Here is a 24788-nt window from a genome sequence, read left to right on the forward strand (position 1 = left end):
GCAAATGTATCTATTTTCCATATTGATGTTAGTCTTCATTTTTCAAGTTTTATCCTGCTATCTATTTATCTTTTTCGCAAATTAAATACTTTTATATAGGTACTTCGAGCCATGTTAGGTCTTTTAGGCAATATCATGCCATTCTTAATTCGGCAAATTTAACACGTGTAAACGACGCATACATAAATTGATCGCACTGGAAGTTATCGAACGTTAACGCATCTGAAAGAGAATTAAGAAATCTGCAGTGGTTGCCAAGCGTTCCTCTTTTGCACAATTCATAAACGTCGCACTAATAAAAAAGTTCAAAATAGAAAAATGTATTTGTGTTACACTAAACTCTACCATAGGTTAGCCGACTGTGTTCTCCGCCTAAATATGTTATAGTATATTATAGTTAGATCACCTATGAAATGTGCGCAGTAAGATAGCTGTCGAATAGAATGTCAAACGGAAACTCCTGCACGTTTAGCTTAAAAACCGTCGTAAAGCTTAGTTCCGGCGGCTTCCACTGTCTGTTGTTCAATTTCAACTAGTTACTCAAAATAGGTATTTCATTCGAGATAGGTTTCATTGAAGCCGTTGCAGCTGTTTCCATTTCGATATTCAAATATGCCGCGTACGGCACCAGTATGTTTTTTAATGGAAACTACGGGCTTGTTTTTTCATATATTTTCATCGATAATGGGGCTTTGCCGCGTGAGTGTTGCCGCTTGTAGTTCTATCAGTCAGTTACAAAACTTTACAGGACGTGCAATCGAACATCTTTTGTGTCCAACTAATGCTACCTGGAATGAAAGTATAATTAGGGAAGCGCTGTTATCCGTCTTTCCGTCAATATTTTTATTAAATGTACTTCTGAGGGTACTGTCCTTGGTGCTGTTTGCCTGCCTGATAATCGAGCGCATTTTCGATCGACGCACATTTGGTTGACATCGACGGAAACATAGCGATCATGGCTTGTAAGTTGTTCTTTAGATGACTCGGGCTTGCTCGATCCATACGGTGTCTCAACACATCCTCGAAACACCGGCCTAGAAAGCGATCGATGGCTAGTTAATGGTATTGTAATATTGCCCAAACAGTTATCGCTACTTTACAGGTAACTTGGTTACAGAGCTTTAATCTCGAAATTATTGATAAAAACATTGTTCTAAATGTAATTGGTCAATTGCATTTCGTACCACCTCAAGCCATACCTCAAATCGATAACCACCATAGTAAGTTACTGGAACAATCCGAAGCTAATCGTGTGGAATCATTTGTTCTTTTAAATACACGCAGATTAATACTCATCACGAATTCGATTTCCTTGGCAGATTAAAAACTGAGAAATTATCAATGTTCTTCGTATGACGCTCTGACTAAACACACACAACCAATACCGGCAGTGTAGTACCCATACGCTACCGCATGTACCACGAACTAACAACTGTATATATGTATATTGAAAACCGTTCGCTCTTAGAAACCCAACTTTCCATATTGAAATGATCGATCAAATCTTCGTTCCTTTTATCTAGTGTCCTCCAAGTTCAATTAAAATTTACAACGCCATATTAGTTAGCTCTTGCTTTAAATGGGGAAATATTAAACCTAGGCTAGTTGTATACGGCGTACTTTTTAATTATATTTGGCGTCAGTGAAACTCTGCCGTAGCACTTACTTAGCTAAATATGTTGACTCGTATTGTAGCTCGAGTTTATTGGCATTAAGGTATGGACTTTTGGCTAATCTCTACCGTTTCGTTGTGAAATCCCTCCATTGGAAGCATTAGCCTACTCCCATCGCGAAGCGCCATAGTGATTCGCCATGCTGCCTCCACACTAGCTAACTACACGCATTGCAACGCATTATTTTGATAATTACGTGTTGAGTTTAGAGGCGAAAAATCAGAATCGGCGTGAACCCCTTTGCGGATTACTCTCAACACCATCTATACTGCGTTTAAATGAAAGTTGATAACAGGAAGCTCGTAGTTGTGCTCATCATATTTTTTTATTGATTGTGTTAACAATTGTATTGTGTTACGAAGCAAATATGTTGAGTAGTGCGGGCTCGGAAGATTCGTTGTCCCTGGCAAACAAAAATGTAATTTATTGGAGTTGCCTGGGGGTAATTGTATCTTGCGCAGTTGGCTTCTATGGAGGTCTTCTTATAGCGCAACAAGTGACCTGGCTTCTCATGCTAATTATGGTTATTGGTAACGCGACAAGTATCTGTATATCGATGAGGTATGGTTACAAAACTGGCACAATCTCAGCCGCAGAACATGACGTACCGCCCGCTATTAGAATCTCTGCCAATGATGAATTTGACGAAAGGGTGAAAGTTACTGTAGCAATGACAAGTACGGTTGACTGTCAGAAAATAGCTTCAAAAATGAAGACATCCCACGTTGTAGCCCCGCTCTACACGTATTTATGAGAGGGTTTCACTGATGAATGTAAATGGTGAGTTGTTTAAAAACACTTCATAATATAAAATACATTGTCTAATTTTATATAAACCTGCTACCTATAAGTACATATTAGAGAGAACTGAAAAGCATTCTAAACGATCGTGCCCTTCAATAGCAATGAAGAAATTTGCAAACGTTTGTAACATTTTGTTTTTGCTTTAAAACAAGTGCCAAAACTGTCACGGTTTATTGGAAATTGGAGTGAGGATTGTCGATGACTAGATACGTGAGTGGGTTCTGACTTGTCGCAATATCAACTTTTGTATGCACACTTTCACCGGTATAGAGTAGCATAGCGTTACTGAGTAGGTATCTGTATGTAGCAGCATTATCACATTATTGAACTTTGAAATGGTCATTCAAGGTGTGTTAATGTAAAAACTGGTGGGTGTCGGCACGAGTACATTCCCTTAACTAAATTTCGGTAACCAAGAAGCATTCTTAGTGCAGCTAGTGTCCTACAAAGTGTCGCAACAGAGGTGACTGAATCTATTTTTGTTCCTTTTCCTTAGTTTTACTTATTTGTTATCAGAAATAGGCCTAAGTAAAGAAGAGACACACAACACGGCGAACATTCGACAGGGTAAAAATAAAAACATAATATTCGTCTTGATCACGAAGAAAATACGTATTTATATATATATATACTAGAATGAACTGGCTAAGATTTGGGCTGTAAATTCACTGGTAAACAACCTACTCACCTATCGGTTATTAGACCTAATATACTATGTCTATCCCAAAGAGCTAACGTGTCACTGAGTCTATAGTCTAAATTGTTTCCCGACAGAAGCCCAAAAAAAAGCTTTGGCTATTACTGCATACCAGTGTGGCGCCAATATTGGGACAAAGCACTTCTAGTTATTCTAGGCAGGAAAAAAGAGAGAATGATTCAATAAAGCGGAAGGCCTCGGCAATTAGCTTTTTTAGAGTGCCGTCCTATTTTATAGAAGCACCAAACAAAGGAAATAAAAAAACCTGTCCATTCCATTAACATTTGGTCTTACAAAGCCATATTACCGGGCCTTGTATCTGTATGTGTATAGACCCTAAGCCGTCTTGTGAAGCATTTTGTTGAACGTGTCGAAAGTCACGTAACTACTCTTGACGAAGTTTCGACGTGTATCTGCTAACCGCAAATTTTGTATATATATATGCATGCAAACTTAGCTTGACTCTTGATCTAATGGATATCCACTTATTTACATTATCCACTTATTTATTATTACACCGGGAAACAATTTACGGGTCGATTCCTATGTCTAAAGAAAATACATTCACTTAAAAAATATTATATATATATTACGACATTTGCCAACCATAACATTGGCATGCACCTACTTCGTTATTATGCACGTTTTACATAAGGAAGTAAATCCGATCCCATTCCGTAAAATCCGACCTCCCTCGTTTATTCACAGTAGTTGTAAATCGATAACGTATAACTAGCACTAAATCTTGTAAATATATGTACGAAGCTATCCATTTATGTAACGGCTAGGAACTGCGGCAGGGGTCATCATCGTATACTCTGTAGCCTTTTCACTGGGCTGATATTGTTGTATGCTTATGCTGTCCATGGTGATCTTCCACGCAGACGACCTTTATCTCTTTGTCCAGCTGGATTTTCGGCATCCGTTTTCGAAAAAACTTTATTTTTCACTCTTTACGATTGTAGGATTTTGGTGATTCAATCTCGAGGCTTGCTTCGCTAAGAGAACCGCATCAGATAACGACTGATGATTTGTATTTGGTTCCAGGCGTAAAGACTTGTCGCTGCTGATTTTAGTTCCTCTCGGAGTTAACGCGCGGTCAGGCCTTTGAGATTGCGGCCCGCCATTTGGATCGCCGTTCAACTGTATACTGTATGTGGCAGTAGCGTTCCGCTGAAATAGCGTTGCGACCTTAATCATGATCCCGATGTTCGGAGTGATGGTGACGCTAGTCATTTTGGCGACTTTAGCCTCTTCTTCAAAGGGCGGCCCATAAAAGCCAGAGTGCACAGCCGATGTCGACACGTCCGATGCGGTGATATGAAGTCGTTTTCGTTGCTGGCGCCCATATTGTGATAGCTGACGTTTCTGATACTTGCGCTCTCCCGGCAATATTGGGGGAGCGTTATGAGGGATGCGCGCGACCGGCGTGCTCGACTGGCGTCCAATAGGATTTAAAGTCAATGGTCTCTGGGTAACCACTGTTGGAGCGATGTCCACTGCGGTGTAAAGTGCTGCTAGTTGCATCATATCGGCATGTGAAAGCTGCACAAAATCCATGATATCCAAATCAAAGGTGGGTATCTCGGGATGATCAGCCATTCCTCTACTGAAGGCGCCTCCCACAACTCCGCCAGCGGAGTCATTGCCTCAATGGTGGAAATGGTTGAGCAATCGCGACAAGGGTCCAATGAAACGAAAGTTTGATAGCGGTTCCCTGGATGGAATGGAGATGGAAATCCGCCATATCGGTCAACGTTGCAGCTGCGGCCAACAACGACGTCGTTAATCACTATACCGTAGTCTAAATTGCCTGTGTGCTTAGTGCTGTAAACGGCGTTCGCAAACTCGGGAAACCTCCACTCAGATTTCCAACACCGGACCACCTTTTGAGTGAAAGACACACAGTTTAGACGTAACGGCCTGCCGGAACCCCATATCATGATTGCCCATGGACCCACCGGTCGACCTACGGAGCGCTTTTGACAAAGAGTGAGTTCTTAAATGTGCGGTGGCGCTGAGGTTTAGCTCGTTTGATGTAATAATCCTCGTCGGTCGGGTGAGGGAAGGATTCGCGACAACCTAGCGACATTTCATATGACACCCTGATAGCGCCTATTCAAATAGCTAATGTCTAGATTTTGCATAAGCGCAGTGATGGACCTATTGAAAATTATGTGCGTACTGCATCGGATGTATGGATGCACTCGTAGGTCAGAATCGACGCATGTGAACATCTGTCATTCCATCCGTAATAAAGATAGTCAACTTTTCGTGAGGTTTGTCAATGTCTAGGCTATGCTTGAACAGAAAAAAACCCTGTGCGGGCTGCCTGTTAGGGCTCGCCTGACAGCTGAAGACACAATTTTACTTTACATATAAGATTTTGTAGTGTGCGTTTTTGTAATTCGACCGAAATAATTTTCAGAGCACATGTTTGTCGAAATCCATAATAAATCGCTCTAGTAAGTCCATTACAAGATATTCGAGTTCTAAGATTGACTAAGCCTTAGAAGCTAACGTAAATATAATAAAGGGCAATGACGACAGTCCATAGAAATACCTTTTAATAAATTTGATTTTAATACTTGATGTCTTTAAGCAAATATAAACAAACTTATAGTATAAGTAACTGCGTGCAATTAAAACGAAAACTAGCGTGTGTCTCTACAATCTACTGCAGGTAGACATTCTATCTCATAATAGCAATGCGGGGCGCACGACTAGTATCCGCAACGATACCTTAGCCATTAAATCGACATTTTAAACCAACAAGCAACTGTTCAGTGGTATGAGATTTCACAAGAGGCGACATGTGTGACTAAAGCCCATTGACGCATGGCTTCGCATCCATCTTGCAACTAAATAGTGCCATAATCTTACAGTACAGACGACCCTTCTTCGTAGGTGGTTGTGAAATTTCCGGGAAAAACAGATCTTTAATACCAATGTGACCTTCATCAAGATGATGTCTGTTACTCCAGAATAGAGGGAAGTGCACGTTATTTGGGAAGAGATCTTGCGTCTAAAAAAGAATCGCACTCAATTTTTTCTAACTAAATGTTTATTATAGAAAGATTAAGTATTGTAGTTGTGTTTGTTATAACCCATTTCTGTTGAATGTAACCATGAGCGAAACGGATTTACGAACTTCTACATTAACCGCTGACTGGGTTGATGATCACGGTTACTTTTATAGTCCTTTTGAGAGCATAAAATGTAGGCCCCGGCGGGCTAATTCCATTAAATAATTTTCTACTAGGTTGACTAGTAGACTGACAACTAGTCGACGCACCTGCGCCAACGACTTATTCGCTCCAGGTAATGGACATTAGTATTAAAGTAGAATTTTACTCCACTTAACCCCACTATACGAATATTTCGTCGGGTCGATTCCTAAACAGGTAAAAACAAGTTCCAAGCCTAAACAGGTAAAAATATACAACCAAAGGCTCTGGTTGTACATATTTGCATGTGTTTGGATTGAGGTTCGAGAGAATCATTTGGTTGTTATATAATCAGAGCTGATAAGTTCTTAGCTGTAGAGTTACCTTCGTCATTTCTTGCTAAATAAGCCACAACTTAGTTACAAACTGAGCATACGCTATCAAACGGCATGTTTTTTTTCATTTTAACATAAAGGTAAAAAGGCAATTTAAGCGTGATGATTTGGTCGAACAAAGCAAAATTAAATTAAAGACTCCATGTTCAGCTCGATGTTAGGACACATATCTGGGCTGCAGCCACGTTCGATTTGCGGTTGCGGACTGTTCTTTATTTTGTGACGAAAATAATTGATAATGCATCACGGATGTTTCAGTCTAATAAAGTGCTTCATTTTTTATCTTTGTTCAGTTTAACAAGCTATATATATATATATATATATATATATATATATGTATCACATTCGGCAACAGTGCCATCCGTCATCCGATATTACTTCATGTTATAGCGGAACGCTTAATAGAACAACTGTAATTGGACATAATAATACATCATATGAAATGTCAGCGACTAAACTAGTAATCAGAGAGAATACTATCCAGGTTTTCAAATTCTTAGAATTTGAAAACCTGGATAGTATGTCGTTAGACAGCCGAATAAGTCAGTGGTAATGGGACGAAAAAATCATGTACCAGAAGTTACTTTATTGAGCTAATTCTGCGGAGCACTTCCGTTTTCGAAATAATGCTTAGACTGGATTTGCCTTAACCCTGCACACTGTTACCCGGTCAGAAACCCCGCATCTATATTATCGTAGTAGTAATCAAACTGACGCCATTTCCCACCAAACTTTTTGCTCGGTCGTCAAATATCAACTGCGATATATATAAACACACATATACATATATATACTATATAGTGTATATATCACATTGCAATAGTTCGATGCTGGTCGAATAGCCGACACCGAGCGCGCTGACCCTCCCGGTTAGATCGAAAGCTGTGCTTTCAAATGCAGTTAGACAACGACGTATTCGTCACGGCTCATGATGCACAGTTAATAGTGCTATATTGTGTCAGTTGACAGGTACAAAGCTAAGCACGATTTCAATATTGACAAAGGATAATTGTCTGTTTTTCATGTCATGGAGAACAAAGACTATAGCGAAGCAATCGGGACAGCCACGAATGAGGAAAAAATGGAAAATCGATTGTCACAAGCAGGACGCTACCTTGAGTTGAAAACACAGGGAGTGTCACTGGCCTTAAGTGCCATTGTTGACAACACAAACACAGCATACACTCACAACTCCCAACAATGTGATCTACTGACAGTTAGCCTATTGTAAAGATGCGAGCCATTTACGGTTATCGATGGAAAACGCCGTCGCACAGATAACGACAGCGTCTGTAGGACCGTCGAGATGAGCAATACATACTAACATGCGTATATGCACTTATACATACATCTAGCACTAGTAATCGTTGTGGTGATAGATAAATTTCATACACGCTTTCATCATTCCATACATTAGCTTGCCTAAGTGGTTCATCACAGGCTAAACCTGTGTTCTTTAGGAAATTCCGATACTGAGTAGCCGATAGCTAGTGTACGTTATCAAGGAGTACATAGTACGAGGGAAATATAAACATAAGCCATATAGCCATAGACATTAAATCGTGATATCAAAATAGCCTTTACCCGTTATGTTTTTCTAAGCAGAATAATTCATCGTACGCTTAAACGGTCACGCGCCTTAAATGTAGTAATAGCATTGAGGATTATCATTTAAACACAGCCATACAGATAAAAAAAATTTAGACGTTTTGGTGGGAGCGTTATCTAAACTCTGCTTAGAACTCCGCTAACTTGGTGTAGAGTCTATTTATGATGAAACTCAATAATATAGCTTCAACGCAAACTTGCAACATTCGATTGTCGCTTTGCAGTACAGCGTCTTGTGTTATCATATAGATTAGAACTATAGGATAACACTAATAATAATAATAATAATAAAGTCTGGCGTGGCTTGCTATACGCTCAATGCAAGCACTCCACTAGGTTTATAAATAGCATCTGAGCGGCTGGCGTTGATCCAGTGAAGCTATCAAGCTAGAAAAACAAAAAATCCATAATACACAACCTGGTCGTTGGAAGGCGCCGACACACACACATGCACACGGGGGTTTTGTCCGCCTATAAAATTAGAAGTTTTCAATTTAGGGTCACTATTTGTCAAGTTAAAGCGGCGTACATTGAAACATGTTCTATTCAAGATGCCTTTTAAGTATGTCAGCCGGTAGCAAGAAAACAGTGCATCTCAAAATCATGTTCGACATGTACTTACTGATTTTCTGCGCACAATTGATATAATTTTCCCGCGTACACTGGTCAATTGTTCGGCTAATTTTGCTTAACAGCTATTCGACTTAGGAGTGGAAAAGCCGTGAGTGGGATATACTTCGTAAGAGCTTTGTTGCCTAAGGCCTTTCGTAGAGTAAAAGTATCAGAAAGGTATTCATTTTTTCACGATACGAAGTGGTAGTTAATCTTCAGTTCAAAATCTTCGGAAACAGATATTTGACCTGAAATTTTGTACAGATAAACGTAAAATATTGTAAAAACTGAAATAGCTCCTCGTGGCAAGTGAACATTTTGGTGAGATCGGACGAAGCGTTCAATATTTGTTTGACTATCTTATAATGTCCTTAGCAAAAGAAGCTTTCGCTTCAAAGCACAATCCATCTATTCTAACTATAGTTATGGGTCAATAGAATTGGATAACGTTATAGTGAAAGCCTCAAGCTTTTTATATATATGTTTTTAAATTGAAATATGCCTTTCTTCTATTTCCGCTGCAGGCTGTGGACAAATATAGCTGTCGCATTCCTTTGACCTTTGCACCTTCGTTCGACGATCTTGAAGAACGAATACCTTTTGCCATTCTGTGCTTGCCTTTCTTCACTATTTTGTTAAAAATGTCACTCAGAGGAGACGTTGTGAGGTATCTTGCCACTCCAAGGATCTCGATAGCTACCGATTAATCAAAAACGACCTCATTAATTCGAGGCTCCTTTACCATGTGAGATCAGCCACAGCTTCCATCTTTCGGGTTTTCAAGTTCAGCTCAACGTAAGTGTCCCCTTTTACATCTGCCCCGGGCTACAATTGAAGTAACTTCCTTCTTAATGTTGCGATAGTAAGTTGCTACACTACACTAAGCACTAGCTATACAACGCTCTGTTTAGGCTATTAAGGCAAAAGGTACACGGACAGATTGTCTATCGGAAAATATGTTTGTAGGACAACGATAATATGTTAATCTGCCAGCATCTACTGTATTCTGGTTACTAGTTGTTGCACTTCCGTCACGCGTCGGACAGAATATGTATAGTAATATATGGAGTCCAGTTTTGCCAGTATGTCTATTCCGTCCGTCAACAGACTACAGAGGAATGCATAAACAAAACGCATAGATTAAAGGAGCAGGACTCTATAGTTAACGTCGCATTTCGCTTTCAGTCATGTGTAGGTTCGTGGTAGTAACTCGCCATTACTTTCGATCGTCGCTGCCACTGTTGTCATGTCGTAAAGGTTATCAGGCCCTTTCGGCAGACTTGCTACAACATTGAGCCAGCGCCTGCAGGGCTACGTTCCTGCCACAGCAGGCAGGTACAGCGGCGAAGGACCAGCAATCTTCGAACAAAGCTGAGTTCAAGCTGAGCTGGATTGACTGCGAGCCTGCAATAGAGGAGGGCTAGCACGCAAAAAATTAGCCAACTGTTGCAATAAAATACCGCCAGTTACAATAACCGGTGCAAAGAAAAGCATGACTGCCCAGTCTAATAGCCCAAACCCCAACTAACTATAGATAGATCCCAAACGTTGCATCCAGCACTTTGATATCACGCTTCATAAACCTTCAAGTCAGTACGCCGAAGTAGATCGAGCTAGTGACAGTGCTAACGATGATCATCCCGTTGTCTTTTTCGTCAAGAGGGAAGACACAATTCGTTGTGAGCATAACCTAGCAGAACAGCGGCTAACTTGACCCAAGCAGGCAACGTTTTTGCTGTTGCTGTTCTCGGGAATAAACGACAAACGCTGGACGCCGAACAATTGACTCCGCAGTAACGCGTCGTGTTTCTAAGCGCCGGGCGTTGCTATCCATAGCGCTGAGAGAGGCTGGAACATACAGGTCTGCGGAGCGGTTACGGCTATTGCGGTCATGATTCGATTCAAACAAGAACAAAAGATCCACAAATATTATCCTAGATCATCATCAGCGTCATCGTCGTCGGCATGAGTGTTTCCTCCAACCAGCATTGACGCCAGCATCGATCCTAAATAGTGAACCCTAGAATGGAGAGGATTGCTAGACTACTTTTTGCTGGTGTGAATGAACACCGCACCTTCACGATCATCGCAGGGGCTATTGAGCAAGGCGAAGAAAAAAAGAAGGAAAACGGTAAGCCTTAACGTGTGAACACATGCGTTCCCTTGTGCACTAGAATCCGTCTTTCCGTTTGTTGGCAGACCCGCCTGATCCTAATTGATTTGCTGGTTTGCACCTGGCTCACTCAATGTTTGCAACTAAACGAACTGTTACTATTTGTCGCAGCCAGTGCGCGGTGGACATATAAGGCCACATCAAATATCAGCTGTCAGTTTGAACAACAATAAGCTCGGATAGTTGATGGAGCGACTGCCTTTGTCCTACGTTACCATTTACTTAGGCTGGTCCCGATAGAAATTTGCTTAAGGGTAGAAATAGATCGCCTGGTGAATGCAGCGAATTAGAAGCGTACTGTTTTCATTGCTGCCGCTAATGCTAGCGTAGATACGCTTTGCCCTGTTAGGATCTAGTAGTGGGCCCTCTGCAGGAGTGGACTTCTTAACCACCGACTGAGCTCTGTCCAGCCCAGGCAGCGGAGAGGAGAGCTGGATCGTCTTTAAGGTCGTCACCTATACATGACAACTTGCGAGTGTCAGAACAACTTCTCAAAAAACGAACGAATCACTACGGTGGAGTGCGCGATGGACAATAAGCTCGTGGCTGACAACGGCCGAAGTGAAGCACAGGAAGGAGATTATTATGCAGCTAGTACCAACTACAGTTACTGCGGTTATTTCAACAATTTTCATGGTGTCATTGTTGAGTTTCGCAGTAAAAACTTTCGTAGTCTAAGGGAGGTCTGTAAGTGGAGCACTGATAACACAAACGAATGTGTAGTGGTAGACTCTCAAAACAAGGAAAAAAACATAGGCCTGTTAGATACTCCTTGGTGGCGCAAGAGTGAATTGAATCTAAAGGTGGCCAGCACGCCATAATGTCCGCAGGTCGTGCTGTCATTTCAACATCTCGCGTTGTCGCTGTTCCATGGAGTAGGCCACAGAACTCGTACAGAAGCGGCCCTAACGTAAGCAGTGGTTCATATCATTACATTCACATTTATTTTACGTGTGGGAAAACAGCCCTTATTTAGGAACTCTAAATGTCTCATGTGTCCGTTCAGGATCTACAAAATCATATTACAAGTCCTTGATAGCTTAGTACACAAAGGTTTTATAAATTGTTTAAGATTGTTACTTGACTCATTTGTAAGGAGCAGCCGTGTAGCCGGAGTTCGTTGAAACTTCAATAGCACCTAGCAACTATTAATTATATTTTTTTCAATTGATTTTTGAAGAGCAGACAAAAAATTTGCATGCGCCTTTGGTACCGATGTCCGGTACAAATTTCGCCCAAAAGGTACATTGTACGCAGCCTCACTGGCTTTGGTCTGGTAGAAGTCTGTGTAACAGACAACCGTGTGAAATGGATTAAAGTTAAGAATTAAAGAGATAAGTTAGCTTGAAACTAATACAACAATATTGTTTGGTATGCTTTGGCCTATGTCCTCATTCTACAGGAATGCCGTATTGGACAACCGCATGGTCAACCTTCGATCTTTCTTCACTCTTTATCGAGCCCAACAATAACCAATAGCAGCTCGGTCTCTACCTCGAGTTTTGACACCGCCGAAGCTGAGCCTGCAGAAGCACTGTATGTTTTACAGAAGGACTTCATTCTGTTTAAGCATTTTCCATTTTATGAAGTATTCGAATTTTGCATCAAAACTTCACAACAAACCAGCGCCAACAGTATGTATCATAGCAAATTAGCGAGTTACAATCCATCCACTTTAGTTCAAACGCATGAAAAGTGATCAGCACGATAGTGACTTTTGATTAAATTTGTACATTACACATTTTTTTTTGGAATTTTACTCTTTAAAGCACTATAGTAATGAGACTTCATATACGCGTATATTAAATATTCTGTCTTCTAGTTGTATTAACATAAAATTTTGCCATTTACCACTACCAACTGGTGCCGATTAAACCTGTACTTACGAAAAAGGTATAATCTTTATCCGAACTTCGATCCAAAACTTTATCCGAACAGTGATTCCCAAACCTGATGGATACTTTTGGCAAAATAATTTGCAAGTTCTCAGGTCATTACAAGGTCATTAGCACAAGTTACCTACTTTTATCTTTACCATTTAACTTCGTAGCATAAAATTCACTAAAATAAAAATAAGATCGGATCAAAATTACTCTTAGTCAGTGTCCTTTTCTTACGTGTAGTGACGCAAGCAGAAGCGACGCGATTCATTCATAATCAGCCTACCTTTTCTACTCCGTGGAGAAATCCATTAAGTGTCTTTGGCTGCCACGTTTTTTGTAAGCTGGCATAAAACTCAACTAGCATTAGTACACCAGCGATATATACAGCAGACGCTGCTGTAGACTAATCTGTAGTAATGATAGGCTCTCGACAGCGATTTTCTTCTTTCACCCTTTCCGTCCGAATGGATATATGTCAACTCCGCAGAAGATAATAGCCGACGACGGCCGAAAAAATTGACAGAAGCAAGATTATTATGCAGCTAGTGTTAACTGAAGTTACTGCGATGTTATTTCTCGGTGTTATCGTTGAGTTCCGCAGTAAAAATTTTCGCAGTTTAGGGGTGATCTGTGAGTGGAGCACTAATAACCCAGATGAACGTGTGGTGCTAGACCCTCAGGACAGAAAAAAAAGTATAGCTATTAAATATCCCGCAGTAACCCAAAAGTGAATTGAGTCTAGGGGTAGGTAGCCCGCTACGATATCCACGGGTCGTGCGACCACTTCGACATCTCGCGTTGTCGCTTTTCCACGGAGCAGGTCACAGACCTCGCATAGGGGCGGCCCCAGCGTAAGCAGTCGTTCGTATCACTACATTCATGTATCTACTTTATATATGGAAAGGCACCCTCTATTCAGAAACTGTATATACTTCACATGCTTATTCAGGGTCGACGAAAAATTATATATATATATATATAGGAAAGGGCACCTAAATTGGAACAAACTTTCGCAAGCTCTTTTTGTAACAAGCATGCATTTATTCGCTACTCTTGGTGCTAAACCAAAAACAGGTACTTTTTAGAACACCACAACAAATTCATTATGGTGAATAACAGCGCGTCATTTTTGAAATTTGAACGAATTTCAGCTATTATACAATGTTTATACGCCGGACGAGATTAAAGACTTTTTTTTGGACCAAAATCACGACCCTACACGTTCTTGCAAGTTTCATGCGGTTCTGTAAAATCCGAAAACGATTTTCATGAGGCAAACCAAAAAATCTCCAATGATTATTCATATAAATGGCTCAAAAGGCCTTTTTTTTTTTTATCAATTTAGGCATCTGCTACAAAAAGCTGACAGGCTTTTAAAAAAGAGAACATCAATTGCCAATTGGATGGTATAGATAGGATTTAAAGGTTAGACTTCTTGCATACTTATAACTTTTTAGCCGCCTTGAGCCCCTGCATTTTTGGGAATGCTATCAGCCTAAAGATTTATTCCGTTCGACTTTTTTACATGCAGCGTATTCGAACGATACTTTAACGAATTTATACCTATCAAAATTATTTAACGTAGAATTACTGTTAGGAAGCTATTTGCAGATAAAAATAATATTTTGAAAATTATTAAGCAGTGGTTAGGTTTTAAATTGAAACTGTAATTGGTAGTTATATTCAATAAGTTTGGCGGTCAAGACTGACAGTCCTAACACGTAAAAAAATTCCTTAAAACATTTGTCTTTATTTAAATACAGTCTTATAAACGGAGTATCAAAGGAAGTCTTAATTTAGGTATCTTCGAAAAAATTTTCCCTCTAATCATTTAGAATCGATTCATTTTCATTGTAGCATTTGTTTCCAAGGGAAGTGACTATATTTTCTCTCATATGATTGGAAACCATTACAACTACACGCATTTATCTCATACCTCAATGATCCCTGCCAATTTTATTTTTCGGCATCTGTTAACTAGACGACTTTGTAATGCTGATAAACCTAATTAGATCAGTTCTGAATAAAGCAACAGGAAATTCATTGTTCCACACTGCCAAATAACAACAAAAATAGATGAACGTTATTTAATAATTCAAACATAACATATTTTTATTATTTTGGCTAAGTCCAGTGCTACCTATAGAGATTACCGTGATTGTTGTTATGAAACAGACTGCTCTTCTCGTTAATCTTTCATGCTACAGTGACGCAACCAATGACCAACCTATATATAAATGATATTAATCACATTTATATTAAAAAATACTTGAGCATTAATAGCAACAGGCTAAACCGTGAATTTAAACACTGAAACTAATCAGTAGCTTTGGCGATGGCGAGCTGAGATCTGTGATGCGAGCGACCCTCTAAATATTGCTTCACGATAAAATTATTAATCTATTTATGCATCGCTAGATCGGCCAGTGAATACAAACGAACGTTCGTTTATTTTATGTGTTACTGAGGCCCACAGTCATACTCAGTTAATTAGGTGTACAATGATACCTAACTGTTTTTTCATATTTTAGGTTACCCTGGCGTGCCAGCTGCGCCCGTGTCTGTCCTACAGTGACCTATTTTATAATCAACCTTGTATGGATGTCCACAGGAATCGCAGGAATCGCGCTGGGTAACTTTGTCAATAAACGGTGCGTGTACCACTAACCTCAGCAGCGTGTAGTAACCCCACCGGTTGTGACACTGAATGAAGACTTATTTGGGCCTAATTACTTTCAAAGTTCGATGCAAGTCGTACAATATCATCATGCACTGTCAATTCAGTTTATAAAAGTAATCATCAATCAATAATAGTGCTGGAGTCGTGCTAGCTCCCGCATGAACTTCAGTATATCATGCCAGTAAACATAAACTACAGTGGCATGAATATATCCTCTTTAAACGGTCTTGACTAACGCTTTTTGTTTATTGCACCTTTTTTCCATATGCAGATACTTTTCGATCCTCCTTGTCAGCGTTTTCGGTCTGATGGTTGCAGTGATCTACCGATTTCTCTATGACTTAGAGCATATGGACACTATGCCAAATCAACCAACAGTCGTGTCCTACCCGCCTACTCCAACGTCCCGCCGCAGCCTTCCCCCATGCTATTCATCTGTGGTACGTTCCGAGACACCTCCACCAAGTTATAATGAGTACCTTGCAATGATATGTGCGCAACAGCTGTCCGGCCTACCGGGAGGACCCCACATTATTCCCGTGCCAACAATAAGCTCTCTGATAGAAAACAGCAGAAAGAAATCGCCTGACTCTTGCAATAGAATATGTGTTTAAAGAGAAGCTTCGATCAGATAAAAAATACGGATAGCGTTACTCGTCTGGACTTAGTCTCCTAAGTATCACACCGGTGTTGAATACACAAATTATTAAAGCGACAGTTTTGTTTAACCTATTGTAGTTCAACTGCACGACAGTGAATTAGAGAAACGCTCTTAGAAACCAGTTAGCCTCTGCCAACATAAGTAGAATAAGTGAATGTGTAGATGCACAGAATGTTCATATATATATATATATATATATATATATATATATATATATACCTATATATACATAAATATATACAAAGGCAATTAGTACAGAAGGTATATATGTTTTTTTGAAGTATTTTTTAATACATAGTACTATATCGGGAAGTATTTGGACCAGTATCTGCAAGGGTGCCTGCGTCTGTCAAAAATGTTGGGAAGAAGCCGAAAAATTCGAGTCGAGATTGGGCGGCCCGGGGGAACGCTCCTCAAATCAAATCGTCCAAAATTAATTTCGAGTAAATTTATCTATTTTGCGATATTTATTTGTGCGTACGTGTTGCTTCGATTTGTTCGACGATTGTATAATGCTTCGTTTCGTAAGCCTGAGTTGACCGCCGCTATTAATCCACTGTTGGAGAGATAGTTAGATTCGTTAGGAAACAACTGTATTGAATATTGTTTGCAGTAAAATGTAATTGCCTATTATTATTTTTATTTAGGTTTTCGTTCACTTATCATTACGTTATAGAACTAATTTCATTTCGAGTTGTCCCGCTGATTAACAATTAAAGCTGCACTTTTGCAGCGATAACTTACACTTGTTTGCACTACAAATTGTAGTAAGTGTGACGAAAATTCCTTCGTCTCTGCTCGAAATCGTTTCTCTCTCTCTCTCTCTCTCTCGAAAATCGTTTCTCTACTTTTGATACGATAATATTTGTAGATGAACTATATAAATAAATATAGGGTATGTCACAGCCAATATGTATTATCAATGTTGTAGAATGTAAAGTAAGAGCCTATAATATGACATCCATTGCGAGTGGATTCGAAATTTTGGCTTCTTCTGAAAGGCTGGAAAAGATCTGAACTGATGGTGCAGTAATAACAGAAGGCTAACCGGTTTATATTGGGCACAGGCTGTTATCAACTGAGTCGCAATAGTCAGACCATTAAACACAGTACATATTTGTTTCGATACAAAACTAGCATCATAAGATGTGACAGAACGACATCTTGAGTCATTGTATATGATTTTTTATTTATACAGTACTCCTATTTTCGTATCCTGACCACACTTCATCATCGCTAACGTATTTGTAATTTACTTCATTTGATAATTTTTTTTATGCGCATTTAGAATAAACAAAGCGAATGTTCAATCATCAAATAGTTATAGACTGGATAGAAGGATTATGATTTATCTAGTTGTTTAACATACCTCCACATAAAATTCGTGTGTGTCACATTGCAGATTAACTTTGAATATGTTTCAGTTGCGAAAGGTTACTTAATGTTTACTTATAACGACACATCGTGATGGCACATCAACGGAAAAAGCCTCATGATATTTGGTAACTTCGTTCAGTTGAATGAGAAAACGCTGATGTGTAACCACCGCCAGCGAAACTGCTAAGCTGCTTCTGTAATTCCGACTTTAAACACGTATCACAATCGTATTGAAAACCATTGTTGGCTTTTTTCTTCTGCACATACGATTGAATACGCAGTATCGCTGTTGGTGGGACATATAGATAAGCAGCTGGTTTTTCACAAAATAGATTAATATAGAACACTTAATGAACTGAGATAACGCCGACTACCTTTGTAATGATAATAATAATAATGCACATTATTTCTCAGTAAAGGAGCATTGTGAATACGTATACACAACGAATGTGACACTGAAACCTAAAGCTACCGCGGATAAACGAATGCGTGAACGGATGAGATCTCTAGTCATACAACAATCCTTACGTTTGGTATGATCACAGGCTATAATTGGCAATATATGATACGATGTTGTACAAATCGGGTCGTAAATAAGGTATATAACGCTATTTTAAATAAATATGACATACATAATTTCTACTTAAGTTGTTGTTATTTATATATAAGGACAAAAGCTAAATGTTTACTTCTGTATGAATTTTAAATCACACCGAGATAATCGATTGTACTATTTAGTAAGAAGTTGATAACTAGCAGTTTTCGAAAACATTAAACGTCACATAGATCGTCCTGTCACAAAAAGGCGATGATCGTGCTTCACAAACAGCAATGTTAAGGCATTTTTGAAAATTGCTCGTCGATATAGTCAGCATAATGCATTAGGCAACGATATTTAGCATTAAGAACTTTCACCTCCAAAGGAAAAATAGCCGCATCAAATGTGACCGCTAAGGCTAAAACAAATGTGTCCTACTAGAAACGGTTTCACTAAGTTACGTAGCAACCAGTCGCGCTAAAAGCTGTCTTTAGCTGTCGCTTTACAGTGCTTCCCCCAATTATTATAAACACTTGTGCCTCCCGTACTCGTTTGGCTCTGAATAGTCTAATCACTTTGTTTTTGTTAAGGTGTTCAAAACTAACTCTTTTTCCTTTAAATGCAAGCGAACATAACTACAGAGGTGTATAAGGCCCTTCAAAACGCACTCGTCACCCCACTTGAAAAGCCTCATCGTCTCATTATTGAGGACCTATGCTGTGCATTGTGTTGATGACGAGTACAAGGTATTTCCTAGCAACTCCGAAGTCTACTACAGATCTTTCTCTTATGCTATACACCAGTGCATCAGCGTTACACATATTCTGTAGCTTAACAGAATGACCCTTTATTAACCTGATTGCAGTGGACATTTGAATAAACATATTTCTTATGATTCTACTACGGAGCACCATCAGTGTTGATATGGGTAATCGAGCGCCCCACGAGTGTCTGGTCCATTTAAAGGTCTTTGACGAACACGTACATATTTGGCTGATTTCGTACTGTTTACAGTGAAATCGTTTTAATTTAATTTAAAGTAATAAGTAGAAAGAACCAACGGAGTAATGGTTCCGATGGTAGGCGCTTCATAATTTTTTACCTTTTTCTGTTTTAATGGTTATTAATTTTGCAATTAAGCAGCTCTGACACTGTGGCCAAAGGAATATTTTTAGTTCTAGAAAATTCGCTCTAGTTAGAAATTTACCGAGTGGTATTTAATCGCCTCAAGCTCATCGTCAAGATAATATGGGGAGTGCATGGTTCTTGGTTTGTTTTGTTCATCTGAGCTGAGTCACCGTCTGCGCAAGTGGTGGCATTCTTGACCTAATCAGGTTAGAAAAACAGAGCGATTCGACTACAAAGTCGATTCATTTGCTAAGTCTGACAGAGTCCCGGTGAGCGGCCTCATGGATACGGTTTTTATACATATTTCCATACTGTTTTATATAAACCAGCTTATAGAAATTACATTATTATCTAACACGCGGATGTCAGGGGCGAAGAACTTGTTGGTTTAGCAATTAGAATTTTCACATGAATACCCATAGGATCAAATACAATACGTAACAGTACTATTCCACGTGAATACCAGAAGTACTGCTCAACTACAGGAACTGAGAAACCAATGCACGGCGTGTTTACGGCTTAGTGTGACTTGCTTGTACTGACAAGCAACAACAGTCAACCCGATTAATTTATAATAAATCATAAGAACTTTTCCAGGCTTCGTTAGAAACGATTTCATTCCGCTGTCAACAAAGATGGATTTGCGTGGTATAATATTGCAACGCCAGTAGAGGCGTCTAGATGGATTCTATATCCCCATTGAACGGTTCGATTTCCCGGCACAATTACCTTAGGAATAGAAGCCTGATATTGCAAAGTTTGAACAGACCGTTTTACCCGTTACCGCACGTAAAAATAGCTAACTGAGCAAGTCAAAAAATCGATAATAATAATTAGAACAGTTAGCGGCTCTTGTGATCCGTCATATTGAAACACATTTTATTTACAACCAATCTTAGTGCCATGTCTAAACAACTGATAACTCAAATGCTGCTTTAAATTCTCGCGCTTGCCACCGTGTAGTACTAGCGATACCACATGTGTGTCAAATATAATCGAGACAGTGTCTTCTTTTTGTATTTTCTAACATGCAAATGAGTTTCTCTGGCGAAACACCTTCTTCGCGCAGCGTTTTCTTGTCAGGCCTAGACTACGCAATAAAATCTAGCTTGTTATCCTCGATATTCTCTGTACTAATTTATGTATTATACAAAGACAAACTTCGGTAACTTTACACTGTGAGATATTCAAATAGCTATCACTTGTCGATACGATAGGACAAAAAACCTTTTAGCTACAAAAATTTTGTCGACTTATTCTACGGCTTGGTTTTAGTATGCTTAAAAATAATGTTTAAAGATTTTACATCTGGCGCTGGATTTAAGGGTTGCTTAAGGCGGCTGGCCTCCAACGTGAAACGAAATACGTCTGCGTTAGATTTCAAACTTTAACTTCCAGGCATCCCTAAGTTGAATAAACAAATGCATTACCACTGCACAATCACGGGGACATATGTTTATTGTATTCATCGTTTTTTCTACTATGACGAAGTGAATTATTCGTGATATATTTATGCTATCGCTTCTTTACACATGACAGATATTTTCCATAAACCTTTCATCATATAGTCGTATAATACTACTGTAATACTATCACACCAGTATTAACCATCGACTTCTTATGCTCTATGTAAAGCAAGAGATCTAATATTTTGTCTATTAGGGGTAACTTATATAGCCAGTTTAGAAAGACCGTAAATGAGGATCCCACTTATGCCGCCTGGCAAACGTTTCTAGTAAAATCAAAATTTACAAGTTAGACCATATATGAATATGACTAAGTTAGTTATCCATTAAAATCTTTTTCTTCTGCATCTCACTTAAGTCTTGCAATGTGTCATAGTGCTCGTTCGTTGCATACTAGCCCATACGTGAAAGTTGGTTACTACTTACGGTATATAATCGAAGTGAAATAAAGCAGAATGCAAAATAAAATAGAAAACATATTTGACCGAGAAAAAGAATGGATAAACCAAATTGTGCCTGATGCCCTCGAAGGAATTTCGTTTGTCGCCATGCAAGCAAGTGTTTACAAACTTTTTGAAAATAGAACGTCATCTAAGCATGATTATAATAATTGTTATGATAAAGAACGTCTATGAAGGAATCCATAAATGTGCAATATAGGAATGTGCAGGAATAGATCTTCACCCTTTATACAGGCTACTTTTGTACTAAACCCTTTCCATTACCAAAAGAACCAAAATTTGGAAAATATGCATGTCTTTGTGCACATTGTTCAATAAAGGCTAAAAAAAAGAAGATGCTAGAATGGAGTAGCTATTAATACTTCCTCGTTTGTTGCTCCTTTGAAGCCAACATATATAATACAATAAACTAAATATAAGCAAATTTTGCCCTTTTACTAGCGCTGTTCGAAGGGCACGTACTGTTAACATATATAAAAGCATTTTTAACGCGTATTTAATAGCATAATGCAAAAATATATATATAGTCAGAGTAAGCCACAAACCAAGAACACACTAGTACTACCTGAAAACAATGATTTCGAGATGCGGATCTGTTTGGCCATGTTGTGCCCAGTCATGCAGTCTTTCCCACAGTACGTATCTCTTCTATTGACATATATATATATATATATATATATATATATATATATATATATATATGATGTATACAAGAAACTGACAATTCTATGGAGCTTTTTTTTTCGTTTCATCCTTTGAAAACAGCCCCCGATGTTCTTTGTTTTCTTTACTGCTGTATAATTTGACTGCTATGACTTCACTTGCGTAGATGCTTCTTATTGGCAACTTTTCAATACTTTTGTTGCGCCTGCTGGCACACTTATTCATTAGCGGTGAGCGACCCCTGCGTATATATTATACCGCCAATGAGCTGCTCCATCCGTAAGCATATCTGATAGGAAATTTGTGTATTACCCTTTGCTTTGTGTGGTTTGTTGATATCCCTGATTTGTTGATGCTGCCGTAGCTTCCACTGCTGTTGTTGTATTTCTGTTCCTGCCACTATTGGCGGCTAGATTTATCGCCGTTATCGTTGACGTGAACATCAAGAAGGACCTCTGGCCCTATTTAGCCACTCTCGCTTCGCGCACGGTGCCAAAAAGATGCAAAGAAAAGAAAACAACGCAAGCAAGTAAGCAAAAAAGATAAAAGCAGTCCTTGTATGTTATAGCGCCACCAGCAGCAGAAGCAAAAACGTTAGCGGGATCACTTTGTTAGTGCGACATTCGTTGGACGTAGCGACTATCGCGCATAGTTTATGGGCTCACATAGAACGACTGATCGCCACTTGGACATAATATTGGCGCTGACTGTTATGCAGCAAAACATCAGCCAGAAGCGATAGAAGAAGAAGTTGAAGAAGAAAAAGCTCAAGACGACACCTTCGTGACATGGCCGTTGTCCATATGCCAGTGGTGACAATGGCGGTACCTAACGGTTGGTCAATCCATCTGGCAAAACCTCACCAAACTGGCATTGCCGTTACGAGAGCTATTTCCTGACTTCATTCCCCAAGGGCACGCAGATTGCTAACACATAAGATGAATGTGATTAACTTAGGGCAATACTACAGGGTGGAGGCAGCGGTGAGGCAAGGGACTTCAGGCATTACCTATTGAACCACTAGATACTAAGCACCGACAGCTAACCCGTTCCTTTAAGGGTTAGCCTGTGGCACATCTGACATATAAGCAGTGGGTTATCGCGTAGTGACGCTAGAAGTGTCACCGCTAAAGAAACTGGATAGATAGCGAAGCAAAAATTCACCATGATAAAGGTACTCAATAGACTCGGGAATCGTGTTGAGGTGTTTGATGTAGGGAAGCATATATACATACGACTTACGTAAAACTGCAGTTGTAGGACTTGTACTTGACAGATAATGAGACCTCAGGTTATAAGCAAATGGAATGTACCTTTTATCGCATCCAAGTATCAACGGTGTGCTTAAAGTTGTTTTTTTTTTCTTAGCCTCAATGTTGCTCTATGTTTCACTTCTTGAGGACATTTTATCGACAGCTCAATGGACTATCTACGTCTTCGAGTACGTCCATACCTTGTGACACTAGACCCGAAAGCATTAACGTTTAAATTCTGAACTAGATCGCTGTTGGTACATTTTTTCAGATTGCACTGTTGGGCTCAGTTGCGTCGTTTGTCGGATTCTCAGCCGCTGTTTCCCGTGATCATCATTTTTCCCGGCAGACTGGCCCCTCAAATCACTTTTATCATTCACCTCAGCTTCAGCGCGTTCATGTACATCCGAAGGCCTTGGCTGATGATGCCACTGATCCTATTCCCACACTAGAACCATTCTATCCACCACAGCCGTATCAATTTGGATTCGACACTATTGATGAGTACGGCACGAAAATGACACGGCATGAAGAATCGGATGAACACAACCGAAAAAAAGTACGTTAAGAAGCCATGGGAATATTTAAAAGCGAAAGTATTATAGCTGTGATTTCAATTTCTAGTTGTACTACTGCTATTATTTCAACCGGAAACTAGATTTTCCTAGTGAAATATTGCAGAACGTATCTATATAAATACTGCAAATGATTGACTTCTTATAGTGATATTTGACACAATTTAATACTTTTTTCATAGCTTGTAAGCCTGGAACCGCTTGCAAAGCAGGTGCGTATTTTCGTTCATTGTTTCTGGCTAGTCATTTTTTAGAAAATCTTACAATAAAAATGTTCTTTAGTCGACTTCGATGTTTGATAAATAATAATGTATCACAACACCATTTTGAAAATAAAAGACTATATCAGAAATGCTGCTTTTTCTACAGGGCTCATATTCATTCACGGACCCTCATGGGATTACGAGAAGAGTTGATTATGTTGCTGACGAACATGGCTTCAGGGCGACCATCAATACGGATGAACCTGGCACAGCACCATCGCACCCTGCATCAGCAATCATAAATTCGCCAGCGTCGCCTCCACCTGCTTTGGAAGCTTCGGCTTCCTATAAATCACCTGTCGTTTATACTCGAAGAGGACCGATCTATCGAGAAGCTAGCTACCACGTTGCTAATGAACGTCACCGACCGTACAGACATTCATAAAAGCGCCGGTGGGAAAAGACGAAAGGGTTGAAAAAGCTGAGTCCATCTTCTAAGCAAGTTTCTTGTCAATGCCGCAGGTATCTGCGAGCACTCTGAGCAACTGACTGTCCTATTATCCCACCAGCATGCTATGATGTGAAATGATGACTACGAAAGCCAAAATAAATTATATGACCGTTTAGTTATTTTTTTCTGTTCGCTAAGTACGTTTTTGATTCGTCAAGAATAGTTATTGGTGCTTGTCAATTGAAACAACACTAAGTAAAAAACAGCATTGCTGTATGGCCAGTAGTCGGTCTACTAACAGGTCCGTTAATCGATATATT

The 24788-nt window shown here is 39.4% G+C and overlaps 1 protein-coding gene and 1 long non-coding RNA gene across 3 annotated transcripts; one reads left to right on the top strand and one right to left on the bottom strand.

Annotated features, from left to right (window-relative positions):
• Positions 1-819: 819 nt before the first annotated feature.
• Positions 820-15616, bottom strand: LOC111263674 (uncharacterized). Its single transcript, XR_002682361.2, has 2 exons — positions 13296-15616; positions 820-1034 (listed from the first exon to the last, which is right to left on the bottom strand). It is a non-coding gene; the product is annotated as an uncharacterized LOC111263674 (long non-coding RNA).
• Positions 2383-24665, top strand: LOC111263670 (uncharacterized). 2 transcript variants are annotated; one of them, XM_022838980.2, is made up of 6 exons: positions 2383-2453; positions 12532-12665; positions 15544-15663; positions 15964-16132; positions 23511-23798; positions 24184-24665. In XM_022838980.2, exons 1-6 carry the CDS (start codon positions 2451-2453, stop codon positions 24460-24462), a joined length of 993 nt encoding a protein of 330 aa, XP_022694715.1. In that variant the 5' UTR covers positions 2383-2450; the 3' UTR covers positions 24463-24665. The 2 variants fall into 2 exon arrangements, with proteins under 2 accessions (XP_022694715.1, XP_022694713.1); XM_022838978.2 differs by lacking the exon at positions 2383-2453 and adding an exon at positions 10277-12039.
• The last annotated feature ends 123 nt before the right edge of the window (positions 24666-24788 follow it).

The sequence above is a fragment of the Varroa jacobsoni genome, unplaced genomic scaffold, assembly GCF_002532875.2.
Source record: "Varroa jacobsoni isolate VJ856 unplaced genomic scaffold, vjacob_1.0 scaffold_781, whole genome shotgun sequence".
NCBI lineage: Eukaryota > Metazoa > Arthropoda > Arachnida > Mesostigmata > Varroidae > Varroa > Varroa jacobsoni.

Excerpts from the sequence above, each read along its gene's own strand:
- LOC111263670 (XM_022838978.2), top strand. The coding sequence starts at position 11,950 with ATGTCCGCAGGTCGTGCTGTCATTTCAACATCTCGCGTTGTCGCTGTT. Across the intron at positions 12,666-15,543 it reads GCTGAGCCTGCAGAAGCACT|GTTACCCTGGCGTGCCAGCT; the intron begins GTATGTTTTACA and ends TTCATATTTTAG. Across the intron at positions 23,799-24,183 it reads ATGAACACAACCGAAAAAAA|GGCTCATATTCATTCACGGA; the intron begins GTACGTTAAGAA and ends CTTTTTCTACAG.